Source organism: Chlorocebus sabaeus, chromosome 9 (assembly GCF_047675955.1).
Source record: "Chlorocebus sabaeus isolate Y175 chromosome 9, mChlSab1.0.hap1, whole genome shotgun sequence".
Classification (NCBI taxonomy): domain Eukaryota; kingdom Metazoa; phylum Chordata; class Mammalia; order Primates; family Cercopithecidae; genus Chlorocebus; species Chlorocebus sabaeus.
Genome location: NC_132912.1, coordinates 53,882,849 through 53,899,049, shown reverse-complemented (window position 1 = coordinate 53,899,049; position 16,201 = coordinate 53,882,849). Strand labels below are relative to the sequence as shown.

At 39.2% G+C, this 16,201-nt stretch overlaps 1 protein-coding gene and 1 non-coding gene across 5 annotated transcripts in view; both read left to right on the top strand.

The window, feature by feature from the left end:
• BMPR1A (bone morphogenetic protein receptor type 1A) overlaps positions 1-16,201 on the top strand; it is a 165,503-nt gene that overhangs the window by 125,228 nt on the left and 24,074 nt on the right. For all 4 annotated transcript variants that reach the window (XM_073019010.1, XM_038008968.2, XM_073019011.1 and 1 more), the window contains 4 exons: positions 5,542-5,704; positions 7,571-7,673; positions 15,229-15,325; positions 15,458-15,557. In XM_073019010.1, the coding sequence (XP_072875111.1) occupies positions 5,542-5,704; positions 7,571-7,673; positions 15,229-15,325; positions 15,458-15,557 (463 nt within the window). The remainder of the gene's footprint in view (positions 1-5,541; positions 5,705-7,570; positions 7,674-15,228; positions 15,326-15,457; positions 15,558-16,201) is intronic.
• On the top strand, positions 5,047-5,211 carry LOC119628226 (U1 spliceosomal RNA). The gene has a single exon (XR_005244529.1). It is a non-coding gene; the product is annotated as a U1 spliceosomal RNA (small nuclear RNA).

The window sequence follows — 16,201 nt, the reverse complement described above, 5'->3', positions numbered from 1 at the left end:
TGGAGTCCCACTCTGTTGACCAGGCTGTAGTGTAGCAGCGTGATCTTGGCTCACTGCAACCTCTACCTCCGTGGTTCAAGTGATTCCTCTGCCTCAGCCTCCCGCGTAGCTGGGATTACAGGCTCACAGCACCATGCCCAGCTAATTTGTTGTATTTTTAGTAGAGACAGGGTTTCACCATGTTGGCCAGACTGGTCTCAAACTTCTGACCTCAGGTAATCCACCCACCTCGGCCTCCCACAGTGCTGGGATTACACGCGTGAGCCACCATGCCTGGCCGAGCATATGATTTTTAATGCAATAACTATATTCATGTTTCTAGAAGCTTTTTTTGCCACTCAGTGACATTATGAATGACACTGCATGTCAGTATGTGTCGGAATCACCTCATTCTTGATAACGGGTTCAGAACCAACTTTGATTAATGTTAACTGATTAACTGCAATTTTTAATGTTCAACTGAAATACATCCAACTATAATTTTTTATTGGCCTTCCAAAAGTGTCATAAAAAAAGCCTAATCATTCACATATTATCCTATCAGATGTGAAAAGCCCATTTCTATGCTTTCTGGCCCTGCCACAAAGTCTTTTCTTCTTGCTTTAATTTTCCCCCTAGACCAACATAGTACGATAGAACTAACTTTGGTGAGGGAAATTTCTGTATCAGTAATTTGCAAACTATAGCCCACAAACTAAATCCAGCGCATTGCTTCATTTTGTGCTGCTCATGAGTGAAGAATGATGTTTTTGCATTTTTAAGTGATTGAAGAAAAATCAAGAGAATATTTCATGACACATGAAAATTATATGAAACTCAAATTTTATTATTCATAAGTAATTTTATTGGAACACACCCATGCTCATTTTTGTACATGTTGTACGGCTGATTTTGCATTGTATCAGCAGAATTGAATATTGTGACAGAGACCTTGGGGCCCACAAAACCAATACCTGTTTTCTGTATCTTTGCTGTCTTGTGTGATAGCTACTAGCCAAATGTGGCTTTTGAGCACTTGAGTTGTGGCTAGTGTGGGTGAGAAACTGACTTTTAATTTTACTTCATTTTAATTCACCTACATTTTAAGTCACGTGTGGCTAGGGGCTACCATACGGGACAACACAGTTGTAGATATGCCACCTTTTCCCTAGTTCTTGCCTCCTTGTACTTGACTTTCCTCCTGCTGATGTCTTCCTGGTTTCTATTTAATTAATGATGCAGACTATTGTTACAGAATTCATTCAGCTACCATTGCTGATTAGCTCACATGTATAGCGCATCAGTAGTCCATTGGTCTCACCAACCGTTTGCCATCTGAGTTCTGTTGTAGACATTCTATCTTAAGCTTGGGGCAGAGGGCATTTATTTGCTGTAGAAAAAGGAAGCCAATAAATTATTGGGAAAGTATGAAAAAGTACTTAGCCAGGAATAAAAATCTAGTAAAATCATTGATGCCAGAAATTGCCATTTATGACAAGGACCTGTAAATGTGCCTGTGTATAGTCATGTGTCTCTTGTAACTGTATCTTTGTATGTATATGTTTTCATCTTTTTCTGAGATGTTATACTTAAGCATATAAGCTATTAAATATTTTGTGTGTGTTTTGAAGTATAACCTATACATACCCCCAGTCCACCCCAGGACTCGTAATTTATTCTTTGTAAATATATGGGACTTATGGATGGGGAGAGATTGACATGTTCAGAACTGACAGAAGGCCATGTGGCAAGTGAAGTGATGATGGTGAGGCCTGCAGGATCCAGATCCTGCTGGGTCCTGGGAGCACACAGTGGAGGTTGGATTTTATTCTGAGTGTGTTGTGGAGCCATTGGTTGGTTTTAAATAGGAGTGACAGATTTGTGTTTATAAAATGTCTATGGGAAATGGATAGCAGGGACCAAGAGCAGAAGCAGAGAGACGAGTTGGAGACTTCTTACCTTGGTAGAGGCATGATGTGATGGGCCTTGGTGACAGCAGCGGAGGTGGAGAAAAATGAAAACAATTGATGTACATTTTGGAGGTTGAGCCAAAAGACTTTGGTAAGACCAGGTCTGAGGCAAATCAGAAGTTCATTTAGGACAAGTCAGTCAGGAGATGCCTAAGCAAGTCATGGCTAGAGGGGTACATCCAGGAACCATCAACAGAATGGATGCTATCATCTAGGGACAGTGCAGAGAGGCTCTGGGCCTGCTACTTTTCTTTATATTCAATATTCACTTGGTGAAATCTTGCAAGTTTTTAAGATGTAGCTTAGATTTTGTTACTTTTGACACCTAAGATCGGTTTGAATTTGACACCTAGGATGAGCCTTTTCCTTTGTTTACATAACACCTCCATATTTTGTCACTTTTTTTTTTGAGATGGAGTTTTGCTCTTGTCACCCAGGCTGAAGTGCAGTGGCTTGATCTCTGCTCACTGCAACCTCCATGGTGGCTCCCAGGTTCAAGTGATTCTCCTGCCGCAGCCACCCGAATAGTGGGATTACAGGCGCCCGCCACCATGCCCAGCTAATTTTTTAATATTTTTAGTAGAGAAAGGGTTTCATTATGTTGACCAGGCTGGTGAGCCACCGTACCTGGCTTTGCATTTTGTCACTTTTCATTTTGTATTTATTTGCTTTTGTGCTTATCCCCCCTTTGCTTCCCACCAAGTTTCTCAAGGCCACATACATGGTTTTGATGCCACATCTTTGCATTTCTAGCATTTAATACCTTGCCTGTACATAATAGACCCCTAATAAGTATTCTGTTGAATATTTGGCAATAATATAAGCTCCAGATACAACTATTGTAATTGAGTTTTTTGTCTCGTAAATTCAAATTGTATTCTAGGAAGTTTCATATAACTTTGAGTTTTTCATGTATCAGTGATCTTTTAGTGTTACGATCTTTGTTATTAGTAACATCTTATTTGTATACTGTTTTACATGTAGTTAAGCACTTTAGTAGATATTCGTTTGATCTACCTATAACCTCTTGATTTGAATTAGGCAGGAATTATTATCACCGTTTTCTATAGATAGAGAGCTGAGGTTCAGAGAGTAACTTATCTGTGCCCATAACTGGGACTTGAACCCTTCACTTCTTGCTGTTAAGTGACATTTCTGCCACACTAAACTGCTTTTTCTGTGTCACTAGATTTTTGAAAAATTAATTGCTGTGATATATTATATTGTTTGTTCTCCAGAGCTGAATTGATAAGTGTCTTCTGTTAACGTAATAGGATTTTAAAGCTGGTTAGGTGACCTCACCTGTCCTCTACTCCTATAGCCTTATAGAGCAAATGAAGCCTGGACAAGTGGCATGGCTTGCCCAAGACCATCAAGCTAGGTAAAGCGGGGTAGGCCCACAGTAAAACAGAATCCCAGTCTCCTCATTCTCTGCTCAGTGGATTTCTTCCCTTCCTGTACCTCCTGCTTCCCCCCACCCCATCTTTTACAGTTGATGTTTCTAACATAAATGAGATCTTTCTGCTTTGTAGCTATCAGGTGCAATGGAAGCCTTGACATTATATTACGGAATTTATTTCTGAAAGGAGAGTGTGGGGAGGGGGAGGAGGCACAGGGATGAGTAATATATGTATGTACGCAAACTTCATCTTTTATTTTTTAAGTGTTTTCTCTCCTGGCCGGACACAGTGGCTCACGCCTATAATCCCAGCACTTTGGGAGGCCGAGGCAGGTGGATCACTTGAGGTCAGGAGTTTGAGACCAGCCTGGCCAACATGGTGAAACCCCATCTCTACCAACAAAATACAAAAAAATTAGCCAGGCATGGTGGGGGGTGCCTGTAATCCCAGCTACTTGGGAGGCTGAGGCAGGAGAATCGCTTGAACCTGGGAGGCGGAGGTTGCAGTGAGCCAAGATTGCGCCACTGCACTCCAGCCTGGGTGACAGAGGAGACTCTATCTCAAAAAAAAAAAAAAAAAAAAAAAAAGTTTTCTCTCCTGTTGTTTGTTAATATATAGTCATTCAGTAGCAAATTCCTTTACTAAATATTCAGCATAAGAAAGTGAAGGTTATTGGCCAGGTATGGTAGCTCGCGCCTGTATTCCCAGCACTTTGGAAGGTTGAGGCGGGAGGATCACTTGAGCCCAGGAGTTCAAGACCAACCTGAGCAATATAGGGAGACCTTGTCCCTATAAAGAATTTAAAAATTAGCCAGACCTGGTGGCGTGTGCCCTTGGTCCCAGCTACTCTAGAGGCTGAGGTGGGAGGATCACTTGAGCCTGGGAGGTTGAGGCTGCAGTGAGCTGTGATCACATCACTGTACTCCAGCCTGGGCAATAGAGTGAGACCATGTCTCCAAAAAAAAAAAAAAAAAGTGAAGATTATTAAAACTGAAGGCATGGAATCACCAAAATACTATTTAGCAGTGCTTTTTCTGTTATCAGTGTGTGCATATGTGATATTTTTTGTCTTTTCAGTAGTTTATCGTATCAGTATGTTAAATGTAATGTCAAGTCTGTGTTGTGTCTTGAACTACTTATTTAACATTTATAATGAAATACATATACACTTGTCTGTTTGGTTCTACCTTTTATTCCCTTGAGAGTAACCCACAAAGAATGGCCTAGCTGAGTCAGAGAGAGGAAGTAATTACTAGAACAGTCTTTTTAGTACTGTTCTGCTTCAAACCTGAAAGATTTAGTACCAGATATGACAGTATCTGTCACTGCAGGCTACTAGGCTCTCGTGTAAGAACATAGTTCCATTTCTGTGAGCTAACTGCTGCCCTTCTATAACCTTCACTTTCTGCCACCCTGGTCTGCATTCAAACCAATGACCTTGAGGTAAAAGTCTCCAGATAACATGATTGGTCTCTGTGCTCTCATGATTTCCTTACTTAAGCAATTAAAGGCCAAAGCAAAATGCTTAGTAACTCCTTTTCCACATAGAGGCGCAAATAAAGGAAAGCTAGTCACAAGTTTTGAACCAAAGAGTTAAAAGAAGAATCATAACTTGTCTCTATTTAATGGTTGGAAACTCTCACAGACTTCTCTGAAGTATCTCCCCATTTTGTACCTTTCTTACAAGTGATGACTGTATACTTTAACCTGACAAGGGAGAGACCAGGGTCACGAAGGTGGTTTTCCCAGGGCGAGGCTTATTCATTGCACTCCGGATGTGCTGACCCCTGTGATTTCCCCAAACATGGGAAACTCAACTGCATAATTGTGATAGTGAGGGACTGCGTTCATGCTTTCCCCTGGTTAAATTAAAAATTTTTAAAGTTATTTTAAAAATATAAAAAACAAGATTTGACTGTATTCTGCCTTGCACCACTCTTGTTTGTCTTTCACTAGTGCAAAAATTGTGCTATTGCTGTCTTCATATACCCCACAATACCAGTAATTCTGTGCATGGTAACTTATTAAGAAATGTCTGTCTGTTGTATGAATGAAATTTATATTTCTAAAGAAACATGTTAGCTACAATTATTGTGATAAGAAAGCTTAGCAACTTTTTCTCATTGAAAATTGTAATCAAACAATGAGCTTTTCAGAAATGATTTACTTACAAATTCCATATTTGAATGCAGGACAGAATCTAGACAGTATGCTCCATGGCACTGGGATGAAATCAGACTCCGACCAGAAAAAGTCAGAAAATGGAGTAACCTTAGCACCAGAGGATACCTTGCCTTTTTTAAAGTGCTATTGCTCAGGGCACTGCCCGGATGATGCTATTAATAACACATGCATGTAAGTATTTTATGCAGCCCTTCTTAAGAGTTAGGAGAATAGAGTTGCATTTAGTGCTATTTTAAGAATTATTAAGCTTGTCTAAGGTTTTTTTTTTTCCTTCATATATAGTATCTTTCCAGAAAGCCAAAAAGCCTTGTGTTTTGTGTATTAGAACATTACTCCATTAAATGATTGATAGGTGAGTTACTATATTAGAATTATGTTATAATGCAGCTTTTAAAATAATTTCAAAGGGATCTAGTATTTTTTTTAACATCTGAGTTTTTTAATGATCTTTTAATCTTGAAGTCATTTTAGAAAACTTAGAGATTACCAAAAAAAAAAAAATCAAAAAACTCACCGACAACCTCCTACTTCTTCTATAGACAGGGTCTTGCTATTTTGCCCAGGCTGGTCTCAAACTCCTGGGCTCAAGCAATCCTTCCACCTCAGCTTCCCAAAGTGCTGGGATTACTAGTGTGAACTGCCACACCTGGCCTCCTACTTTTTAATTGGTTGAAATATTCTGCGGATATATATTAATCATATTGTGTTAATTAATTTTAAACTTTTTTCTTACCTGTGAATTTACCAATCCAAATCTGATTTATAATTTTTCTACTGTATTTCATGTTAACTACGCAACATGTTTATATATGATTATGTAATTCTAGTCCATATTTGTTGGAAACACTGACATACTGACTTAGTAAGACCAAAAAAAAAATTGCCTGAACAACTCAACCTGAATTAGTTGTCTCCTTATTATAGAGGCAGTAATGAATGTCATGTTTTGTACTTTTAATAATTGTATGCTCCTTGAATGGACCAGATAGAAAGCATGAAACTTTACACGTAAACTCTTGAACCTATGTGATGGTCATCGTGTCTTAGGTGTGCTGCTTGTCCCCTGGTGGTGGTGGACTCTGCGTGGCTGACTGTGACTAGTTTTCCATTTACACCTTCCTGGGAGTTTGCCAGCAGGGAACTGCTCTCCGCTGTGTCACCAAATAATCTTTTGCTAAACTTCTTGTCTGTAGTACCTGCCTGATATAATGGGCTGTCTGTTAGTAGCTTAGTAACCCAGAGTAAAACTGAGTCATCCATTTTAGCAGAATTCTGTCCCACATGTAACATTTTCTCCTGACAGAAAACAAAGAATTCTGCAAAATTCTTCTAAGTAGAAGCAGCACAATTCCTGATATTAACAATAAATAGGAGCGCAGAAAAAGTTTTTAGAAATTTATCCCAGACCTGTTGAAGTCTATATGAATATATTAAGGGGAAATTCCAGGATGCTAACACTAAGATAAGAATTTCATTAAATATATGTATGTAAATTTATTGAAAATTTATTCAAAAGTCCTCTCCCTGTTTTCCCATCATATTCAGTAAAAGGTGCCTTTCAGTCCCCCTTTTTTGGGTCATTTAAGCCTATCTGTATATTTCAGAGAAAAGTTTGTTTTTATCTATTATCATATACAATATGGGAGTACTGAAAAAATGGGTAAAAAGAGACAAAGTTATTTTAAAGTATATTTTCAAACCGTGACTTACCTTATAAAATTGTATAAATCAGCTTTCTGTGACTACATGACTGTGATTAGCAAAGAAAAGTCACATAACTCCCATGTGGAGGACTTGTTTAATCGAAATCCTTTTCTGCTTGACAAAGGGTTGTCACTGGCCTTTTAGATCTTAGCTCAGACATAACTTTCATTTGTCTTAAAACCGCTTTGGCTTTGCCAGTAAATCACATGTGAATGCAATTCTGAATCACAAAACAAAGTATTAAAGGCTGTCTGTACCTGTTCACATTCAGACTCAAATTTCATTAGTACTTTCTATGTGAATTTATGTTTTGTTTTGTTTTTTCTGTTTTAGAACTAATGGACATTGCTTTGCCATCATAGAAGAAGATGACCAGGGAGAAACCACATTAGCTTCAGGGTGTATGAAATATGAAGGATCTGATTTTCAGTGCAAAGTAAGATATAATTTGGGACCCATGAGACAAAGAAGGGAGGGGCCACACAAAAGCATCAATTTCCCCCTAGGAGAAACATGCCTGACGTACACATGGCTGTATGTTCATGTCAGTAAATATGTTGGAGGAATACATTCTGTCTAGATTCTGTCCTGTATTCATATGTAGAGTTTATAACTAAATCATTTCTGAAAAGCTAATTGTTTGATTACAATTTCCTTTTTTTCCTTTTTTATTTCCATAGACAGCACCTGGCTCTGTTGCCCAGGCTGGAGTGCAGTGCTGCAATCTCTGCTCACTGCAGCCTCAAGCCAGCCTCCCGGATAGCTGAGACTACAGGTGCATGCCACTATACCTGGCTAATTTTTGTATTTTTTGTAGAGACCAGGTTTCGCCATGTTGCTCAGGCTGGTCTCAAACTCCTGGGCTCAAGCAATCTGCCCACATTGGCCCCCCAAAGTGCTGGGATTACAGGTGTGAGCCACTGTGCCCAGCCTGATTACAATTTTCTTTGTTCTCTACTTGGGAGGCTGAGGCAGAAGAATTGCTTAAGCCTGGGAGGCCGAGGTTACAGTGAGCTGAGATCGTTCCACGGCACTCCAGCCTGGGCCACAGAGCAAGACCCTGTCTCAAAAACAAAAAAAAAAATTCTTTTTTCTTTTTTTAAATTTCAACTGTCTCTGGCTACTGATTACAATTTTCAGTGAAGACAAGTTTCTAAACTTTCTTATCACAATAATTGCAGCTAACATTTCTTTAAAAATAAAAATTTTATTCAAGTAATATGATTATGGTAATTTAAGTTCCAGATTATTTTACTTTAAAAAAGTAAAATGTTTTAAATCATCCTAGGTTGTCATGACTGCAAAAAAATTATATTGTCACACTTATTTGTAGATTATCTTAAAAGTCTTTTCAATAAGTTTTATAGTGGCAATAACCTTTGTATCACTCTGAGGTAACTTAGAAATGTTAAAGATATACTGCAAACTCTAGGGCAACCTCTAAAGTTGAAAAAAAAATGTTAAGGCCTTGTAAGGAGGTGTCAGTGGAGCTGCTTTAACAAAGCAGCAACGAAGGAATCAGGGTGGTAATAGTTCATGAGCATCCTGATGGCTCTAGGTTGTAAACCTGATCTCTTCAAATTCTGTATAGTAATTTTGTCCCAGGAGATCCTTCCAGTGTTTCTGAAAACCAGCTCCAGATAGAATTGTTTGTGCATAATTTAAGTCTCAGCTATGTTAGGAAATTGTTCCTATTATTTGGAAATTCTCAGGATGGGGGCTGGGTGCTGTGGCTCACGCCTGTAATCCCAGCACTTTGGGAGGCCGAGGCGGGCGAATCACAAGGTCAGGAGATGGAGACCATCGTGGCTAACACGGTGAAACCCCGTCTCTACTAAAAATACAAAAAACTAGCTGGGTGTGGTGGTGGGCGCCTGTAGTCCCCGCTATTCGGGAGGCTGAGGCAGGAGGACAATGGCGTGAACCCGGGAGGTGGAGCTTGCAGTGAGCCGAGATCATGCCACTGCACTCCAGCCTGGGCGACAGAGTGAGACTCCGTCTCAAAAAAAGAAAAAAAAGGAAAAGAAATTCTCAGGATGGATAGAAACCTTAAAGGTTATGTGTTTCAACCTCTCAGCTAATGTTTGGAATCACCCTCTTTGTAAATGACTGCAAATCTGTCTTCCTGTCTGACTCTTCGGACCATAGAGAACAAACCTAATCTCTTTTTAAGATGATAGCCTTTTACTAACTAAAAAAAAAGTGCTTCATCCTGCTAGTCTTTACCCAGTGAAAGTAATAGTTCGTAGTGACCTCAGCTGCTCCTTATATGATCAACTTTAGAGTTATTCAGTCTCCACTTCCTCAGTGTAATACGCAGAATTGAGTGTGGTATGACCAAGGAAAAAATTAGAGAGTAAATAGTCCTGTTCCCTTTTTCTAAACACAGTCTCGTGTTAGATGTTTGGCAGTCACGCCATATTCCTGAACCACTGAGCCTTCTGTAAGCTGAAATCCCCATGTCACTCACTCATGCTGCTGCTGAGCCACATCTCCTCCACTCTTCTTTGGTGCTGTTGGTTTCTTCACACAAATAACTAGATGGGAATGGAATGAGATTTTCCTATACAGTTGTTACATACTTGTCTATATGAATTTTATCTTACAAGCATTAATCCTTTGCTCTAATTAGTCGGGATTTAAAGGATGCTAATTTAGTTGTTTCTTCCAGTTTTAGGCTGTTTGCATATTTGTCAACCACACATACTATACATTTTTTAATCACTTAAAAAATTGAAGAAAGAGCTATGGTTAGGGTACTGAGCCCAGCAGTAATAACCAGTGTTCAGCAGGCCCCTAGAGTAGGCCTGTCCTAAACTGAATTCACCATTATAAGTTAGTTAAACTTGACAAGCTGTTCAAATCTATATACTGCTGTGAACCTTTGGACAAGGTGCTCTGCTTTCTTGTTTTCTCCCAAAGAAATGAAGGAATTACTATAAGGGTCCAATTATATGTATGTGAATAGTTTAGCACAATTGGCACATAGTAAGGGCTTAATAGATGTTAGCTTTGACCATATTGATTCTTTAACAGAGCAGTCTTCATGCTCTGTTAAACACAGTGTAACTCAGACTGTGTTATACAAGGGTAACGGGCACGTTGATGGTTTTAAGAGAATCAGTTTTTGGATCCTCAACTTCCGTAGGTCCTGTTGCTGAATATTTCTCTGCCTGAGAACAGAACTTCTCAAGCAGTTCTCTTTCCCTTAGTCACTTTTCATAGTCAACCCCTCCTAGTTTACAAATAGAAGGCCTGAGGTGTAAAACTTGAGGTTTCCAAACGGTGTTATAATTCGAAGTAAAGGTATCAGTGTAGGCTATGTGGGAATATCAAGTAAGTATTTACATGACAGATGGTTTTCAATTGTTTGCTTTCAACCAAGTTGCTGGATCATTGAAAATAATTTTTGTTGATAGGATCTTTATGGCACTTTTAGCATATGCTTTGGAAGGACTTTAAACAATTATGGGCTGATTGAGGTAGTGCGGTGGCCTAAGCCTGTAATCCCAGCACTTCGGGAGGCCGAGGCAGGTGGATCAACTGAGGTCAGGACTTAGAGACCAGCCTCATCAACATGGCGACACCTGTCTCTACTGAAAATACAAAATGTAGCTGGGCGTGGTGGCGCGTGCCTTTAATCCCAGCTACTTGGGAGACTGAGACAGGAGAATTGCTTAAACACGGGAGGTGGAGGTTGCAGTGAGCTGAAGTCGTGCCGTTACACTCCAACCTGGGCAACAAGAGTGAAACTCCATCTCAAAAGAAAATTATGGGACAATGGTATAATAATTTCCTTCCATTATTATCTTGCTTATGTGAATAAATTGTCTTGATGACAAATGGAAAAATAAGAATAAAATTAATGATGAATCTTCTCACTCTAGCAGTAAGTAATATTTATTCATGAATTCATGAACTGATTTTTTTTAAAAGACCCATCCATATGATTAAGAAATGCCTGGCCAGGCGCAGTGGTTCATGCCTGTAGTCCCAACACTTTGGGAGGCCGAGGTGGGCAGATCGCTTGAGCTCACAAGTTTGAGACCAGCGTGGGCAACATGGCAGAACCACATCTCTATAAAAATTAGCTGGGCCTGGTGGCTCACGCCTGTAATTCTTGCACTTTGGGAGGCTGAGGCAGGCGGATCACCTGAGGTCAGGAGTTTCAGAATAGCCTGGCCAATGTGGAAACCCTGTCTCTACTAAAAATACAAAAATTAGCCAGGCGTGGTGGCACACTCCTGTAATCCCAGCTACTTGGGAGGCTGAGGCAGGAGAATCGTTTGAACCTGGGAGGTGGAGGTTGCAGTGAGCCGAGATAGCACCACTGCACTCTAGCCTGGGTGACAGAGTGAGACTCCGTCTCAAAAAAAAAAAAAAAAAAAAAGGCTGAGGTGGGAGGAATGACTTGAGCTCGGGAGGCAGAGGTTGTAGTGAGCTGAGATCATGCAACTCCACTCTAGTGTGCAGAGTGATAGCCAGCCAGATCTTGTATCATAAAAAGAAAAAGAAAAAATGCCTTTTCCAGTAACATTTTCTTAAGTTTGTATTTAATAAAGATTGTAATATATATTTTTGATCAATTTTATGCTAATGATTATGATAAACTAGAATAATTTTCTAAGACTTAAAGACATACAGTTATAGGAAATAAAAGAATTTTTATATACTTATCTTTGATGTGGACAGTTATATATTACTTTAGGACATAATTATTGTGGGAGATACTGAAAGGAAATAAGAGTTCAAGGAGAAGTAAGAGTTGTAGTGTAAAATTTCTCATTGCTAAATGAAGCATTTGTTCATTTATTCTTTAAAATGATGATAATAGGTATCAAATTGCATGCTATTTAGATTCTACTGAATGCATTAAAAATGATGTAACACTTCTATTTCAAAATGAGGTAACAATTCTATTTCAAAGTGTCATTATGTACAGTAAGCCAGAAATTGTTAATATATTGCAGCCATTTAAATTTTGGGTGAAAATTTTTAAGTGTCACCTGAAAAATATGTGAAGGATACCTTGCTTTTAAGAATTGGGTTATGCCAGCAAAAATTTTGACCAGCACTTATCTAACTTTCTGTATTTCTTGGTAAATGTCACCCAAGCACAGCACCTCACCCAAGCACAGCTCTCTCATGCTCATCCTAACCCTTTCCCCAGTGTCTTCACACACTGCCAGGTGTGGCGCAGAACAGATGTGAGTGTCTCTCACCAGGCCTCACGTTCTTCCACTCCCCAGGCCGCACTGGTAAATTGTGCTTATTCTGTTTCCTCCTGTAGGACAAATTGTTTTTCAGAAACCTCGCTGCCATTCCTTGTAACTTGGCTTCAGTTCCTTCCTCATACACTGTCTCCAGTTTGAGCACACTGAATAAGTTTATTTAAGTCAGAATCTCTTACTTCATAAGTGCCAAGTAAATTTGTTTCCCACAAAAATTCGTATTCCCCACATAAATCTAGAAATACAAATTGACTGGCAGAGGGTAGGGGTGGAGAGTGCAGGGAAAGGAAAGGCTGTGTCACCCAAATTCGTAACCTCGAGAAACCCAGTTTTTGCCTACCGAGATCCATCGTTAACCTGAGTAAGACAGACATGAGATGAGTCAGGTGTTGCTTACTCTTAGTGAAGCCATGTTGGGTCTTTAGGGGCTTATAAGTTTTTTGGCTTAGTCTAGAATCTCATCTGGGATTCATGTCAGGCACAGAGGAAGGGAAATTAATTTATTGAATATTTGCTATATGTGTATAGTAACCTGGGGAGTCAGTATATTCTACCTTGATTCCCTCCAACTACTCAATAGAGCAGATTTTTTTTTGTTTTAAAGACAGGCTATTGCTCCATCGCCCAGGCTGGAGTGCAGTGGCGCAATCACAACTCACTGCAGCCTCAACCTCCTGGGCTCAAGTGATCCTCCCACCTCAGTCTTATGAGTAGCTGGGACCACAGGCGTGCACCACCACACCTGGCTGATTTAAAAGTTTTTTTTAGAGATGGGGTCTCACTATGTTGCCCAGCCTGGTCTCAAACTCCTCTGCTCAAGCCATTCTGCTGCTTCAGCTTCCCAAAGTGCTAGGATTACAGGTGTGAGCCACTGTGCCCAGCTGATATTTTTTTTATCCTGTATTTTTTAGCACACTAAAGCCCAGAGATAAATTACTTGCTCAAGGTCATAAAGTGAACAACTGGGAAAGCTAGGATTCAAACTGTTTGATTCCAAAACCCTTGTATTTTCTGTAATACTATGCTGCCTTAATCTGTTGGCAGAGTCTGTTTTTGGCTTCTTTTTAAAAATTATTATTTTTAGAGATAGAGTCTCACTACATTGCCCAGGCTGGACTTGAAGTCGTAGCTTCAAGTGAGCCTCATGCCTCAGCCTCCCAAGTAGCTGGGATTGTAGGCACACACCACCACACACAGCTTAAAGTCTACTTTCTTTCCCTTTTAAAGAAAAGGGACATATATAACATATACATGTAAACATATATATATATTTTTATATAAAAATATAACATTCAGTTATCTATCATAGTTTCCAACGCTCCATCTTTCTAAAGTCTTTAAATTTCATCTGTCTTTCAGCCATCTCTCTTACAAGGGCTGTCATCTTCCTGGGATATAATTCACCTAGCTTAGAAGATAGGAACTCATGTAGAATACAAAAGCATTGTAAGATCTCTTCATACATTTGGGATGTCATTTCCCACTTAGTAGTGTTTGAGCTACCTTCGTCATCCCTGTCAGCATCCTTCATAGAGAAGAAGAAACAAGACAGGACTTGAAGAATTGTTCATTTTTGTCCTCATCATCCACTGTCATGTCAGCAGTACATCTGTTGCTTGGAGAAACCCCATGCTGCCAGAGAAACTCTTTCTTTTGCACTTTTCTCTTCTGCAAGGCCAAGCTCATTTTAGCTTTCCTGGAACCCTCTTGGATGCTTGGCACTTCTTTCATTCATAGTTAGTTATATGATTTTCATTTCCTCCTTCATGTAAGTTTTCTCTGAATCTGGGATTATTTCAGACTCTCCAGTTTAAGCCTAACTTTTTTCTCTCTCTCCTTATGGTCATTTAAAAGTAAAAATTGTGTAAAAGTTATGAATAAAACTTCATTTAAAATATAAAATATGTATTTGGAGATTTCCAAATGCTCTTGACCATCTTCCCAACAGAATCTGAAGTCATGGGCTCATGTTTACCTTTTTAAAGTCATAGCTGATTATACTGAGGCTTTTCCTTAATTTCTGCTTACATTCTTGTGACTTCCGTAGTGACAAACAGTTCTTTGCTATTCACATGTTGGTCCAGAATGGCAGTTCTCCCCAGGCTGTGCTGAAATGGCAGCATTCAACTTGTCAGATATTATATTGTTAATACAATAAAACATCATATGTAAGTGCTGCTGCCCTTCTCTGTGCTAACTTTCTGCTCTCTTAGGGACAGTCTCCTCTCTGGCTGGTGATCTGTAATCATCTCTCAGGAATGCTTTCTATAGTTTGCCCTTCCCTCACCACAGATGCTCAACTTGCCTCCGCATCAGGCTCATGACTTTCGACATGGCTGGGGTAGGCAGGGTCTGCAGCGGCCTCTGCACGCTCAGCTGCCTTGCTAACCAGCCTTTTCTTTGGACTAAGACACCCCCCACTTTTTAGTCTGATCTTAAATCTCATCCACATCTCAGTACCACAGTGAGATTATATGTACCAGACCAGTTTATAATTTTAATTACCTAAGTTCGGGTTTGGTATTCTAATCTAGTGTCTAACACACCATCCACATAGATATGTTCTTAAGAAAAGCCATTTTGCAGTCTTCACTATTTCAGCACAAATTTTAGTCTTTCAGTAATCCGTTTTTACATATAAAATTTGCAGGCCCCTTTCACTCACTGAATCAGAAATTGTATTTTATGAATACTAAAATGACGTATCATCAGTTTAAAATACCAAACAATTTCTAATTTTAATCATTACTCTTCTTTTAGGATTCTCCAAAAGCTCAGCTACGCCGGACAATAGAATGTTGTCGGACCAATTTATGTAACCAGTATTTGCAACCCACACTGCCCCCTGTTGTCATAGGTAGGTTAGCCGAGAAAAGTCGGAGCATGCTTCTCAAATATCTTCTCTGGTTTTACCAAGCTACCTAGAATTGAACACTTCAGATTATTTTTTCATTTCATTGTTTATTTCATTGTTTACTTTTATTGTCAGGTCCATTTTTTGATGGCAGCATTCGATGGCTGGTTTTGCTCATTTCTATGGCTGTCTGCATAATTGCTATGATCATCTTCTCCAGCTGCTTTTGTTACAAGTAAGAAGATATTTATTTTGAAGCAAAATATTTTGTCAAATATTAGATGTCTACCGCTGTTTGTAAAGCCATTGCAGAAACCATTAACTTGTGTTCTCTGGTTGTATATCTCCTTTATGTAACTAGACTATAGTTCTCTTAAGGGAAAAGGACCTTACTACCAATTAATTAATTGGGCACAATTTCATACTTCTTATATGTTCATGAATACTTATGATTTTCTTATTAATGGAATAGTGAGCTTTCTGGTATCTGAATATTTTCAGTCTCTCCCAAGAAACCCACTGTGTTATAATTCTTTAGAAATTTGGAGCTTCAGAATTGTTTGCATGTAGCCACGATTTCAGAATACAGTTGCCAAAAAAGAAGAGTAATAAGAGATAGTCCCTGATGGATATAAACTTTAATAATAAAACATCATACCGACCTAGATAGATTAATGAAACAAGTTAGTAAACCCATAAATAAACCCAAGTACATAAAGCAGTTTAGCATATGATAAAGGAAACACTTCAGATTACTGAGAAAAAGACGTTTGCATACCTCCTTGTTTTTATTATAATTCCTCACCCTCAACAATGGGGTACCACAGTTGAGAAACTGTATTTTGGGTCTTTCCAGATAATAGACTTGGAATCTTCTGT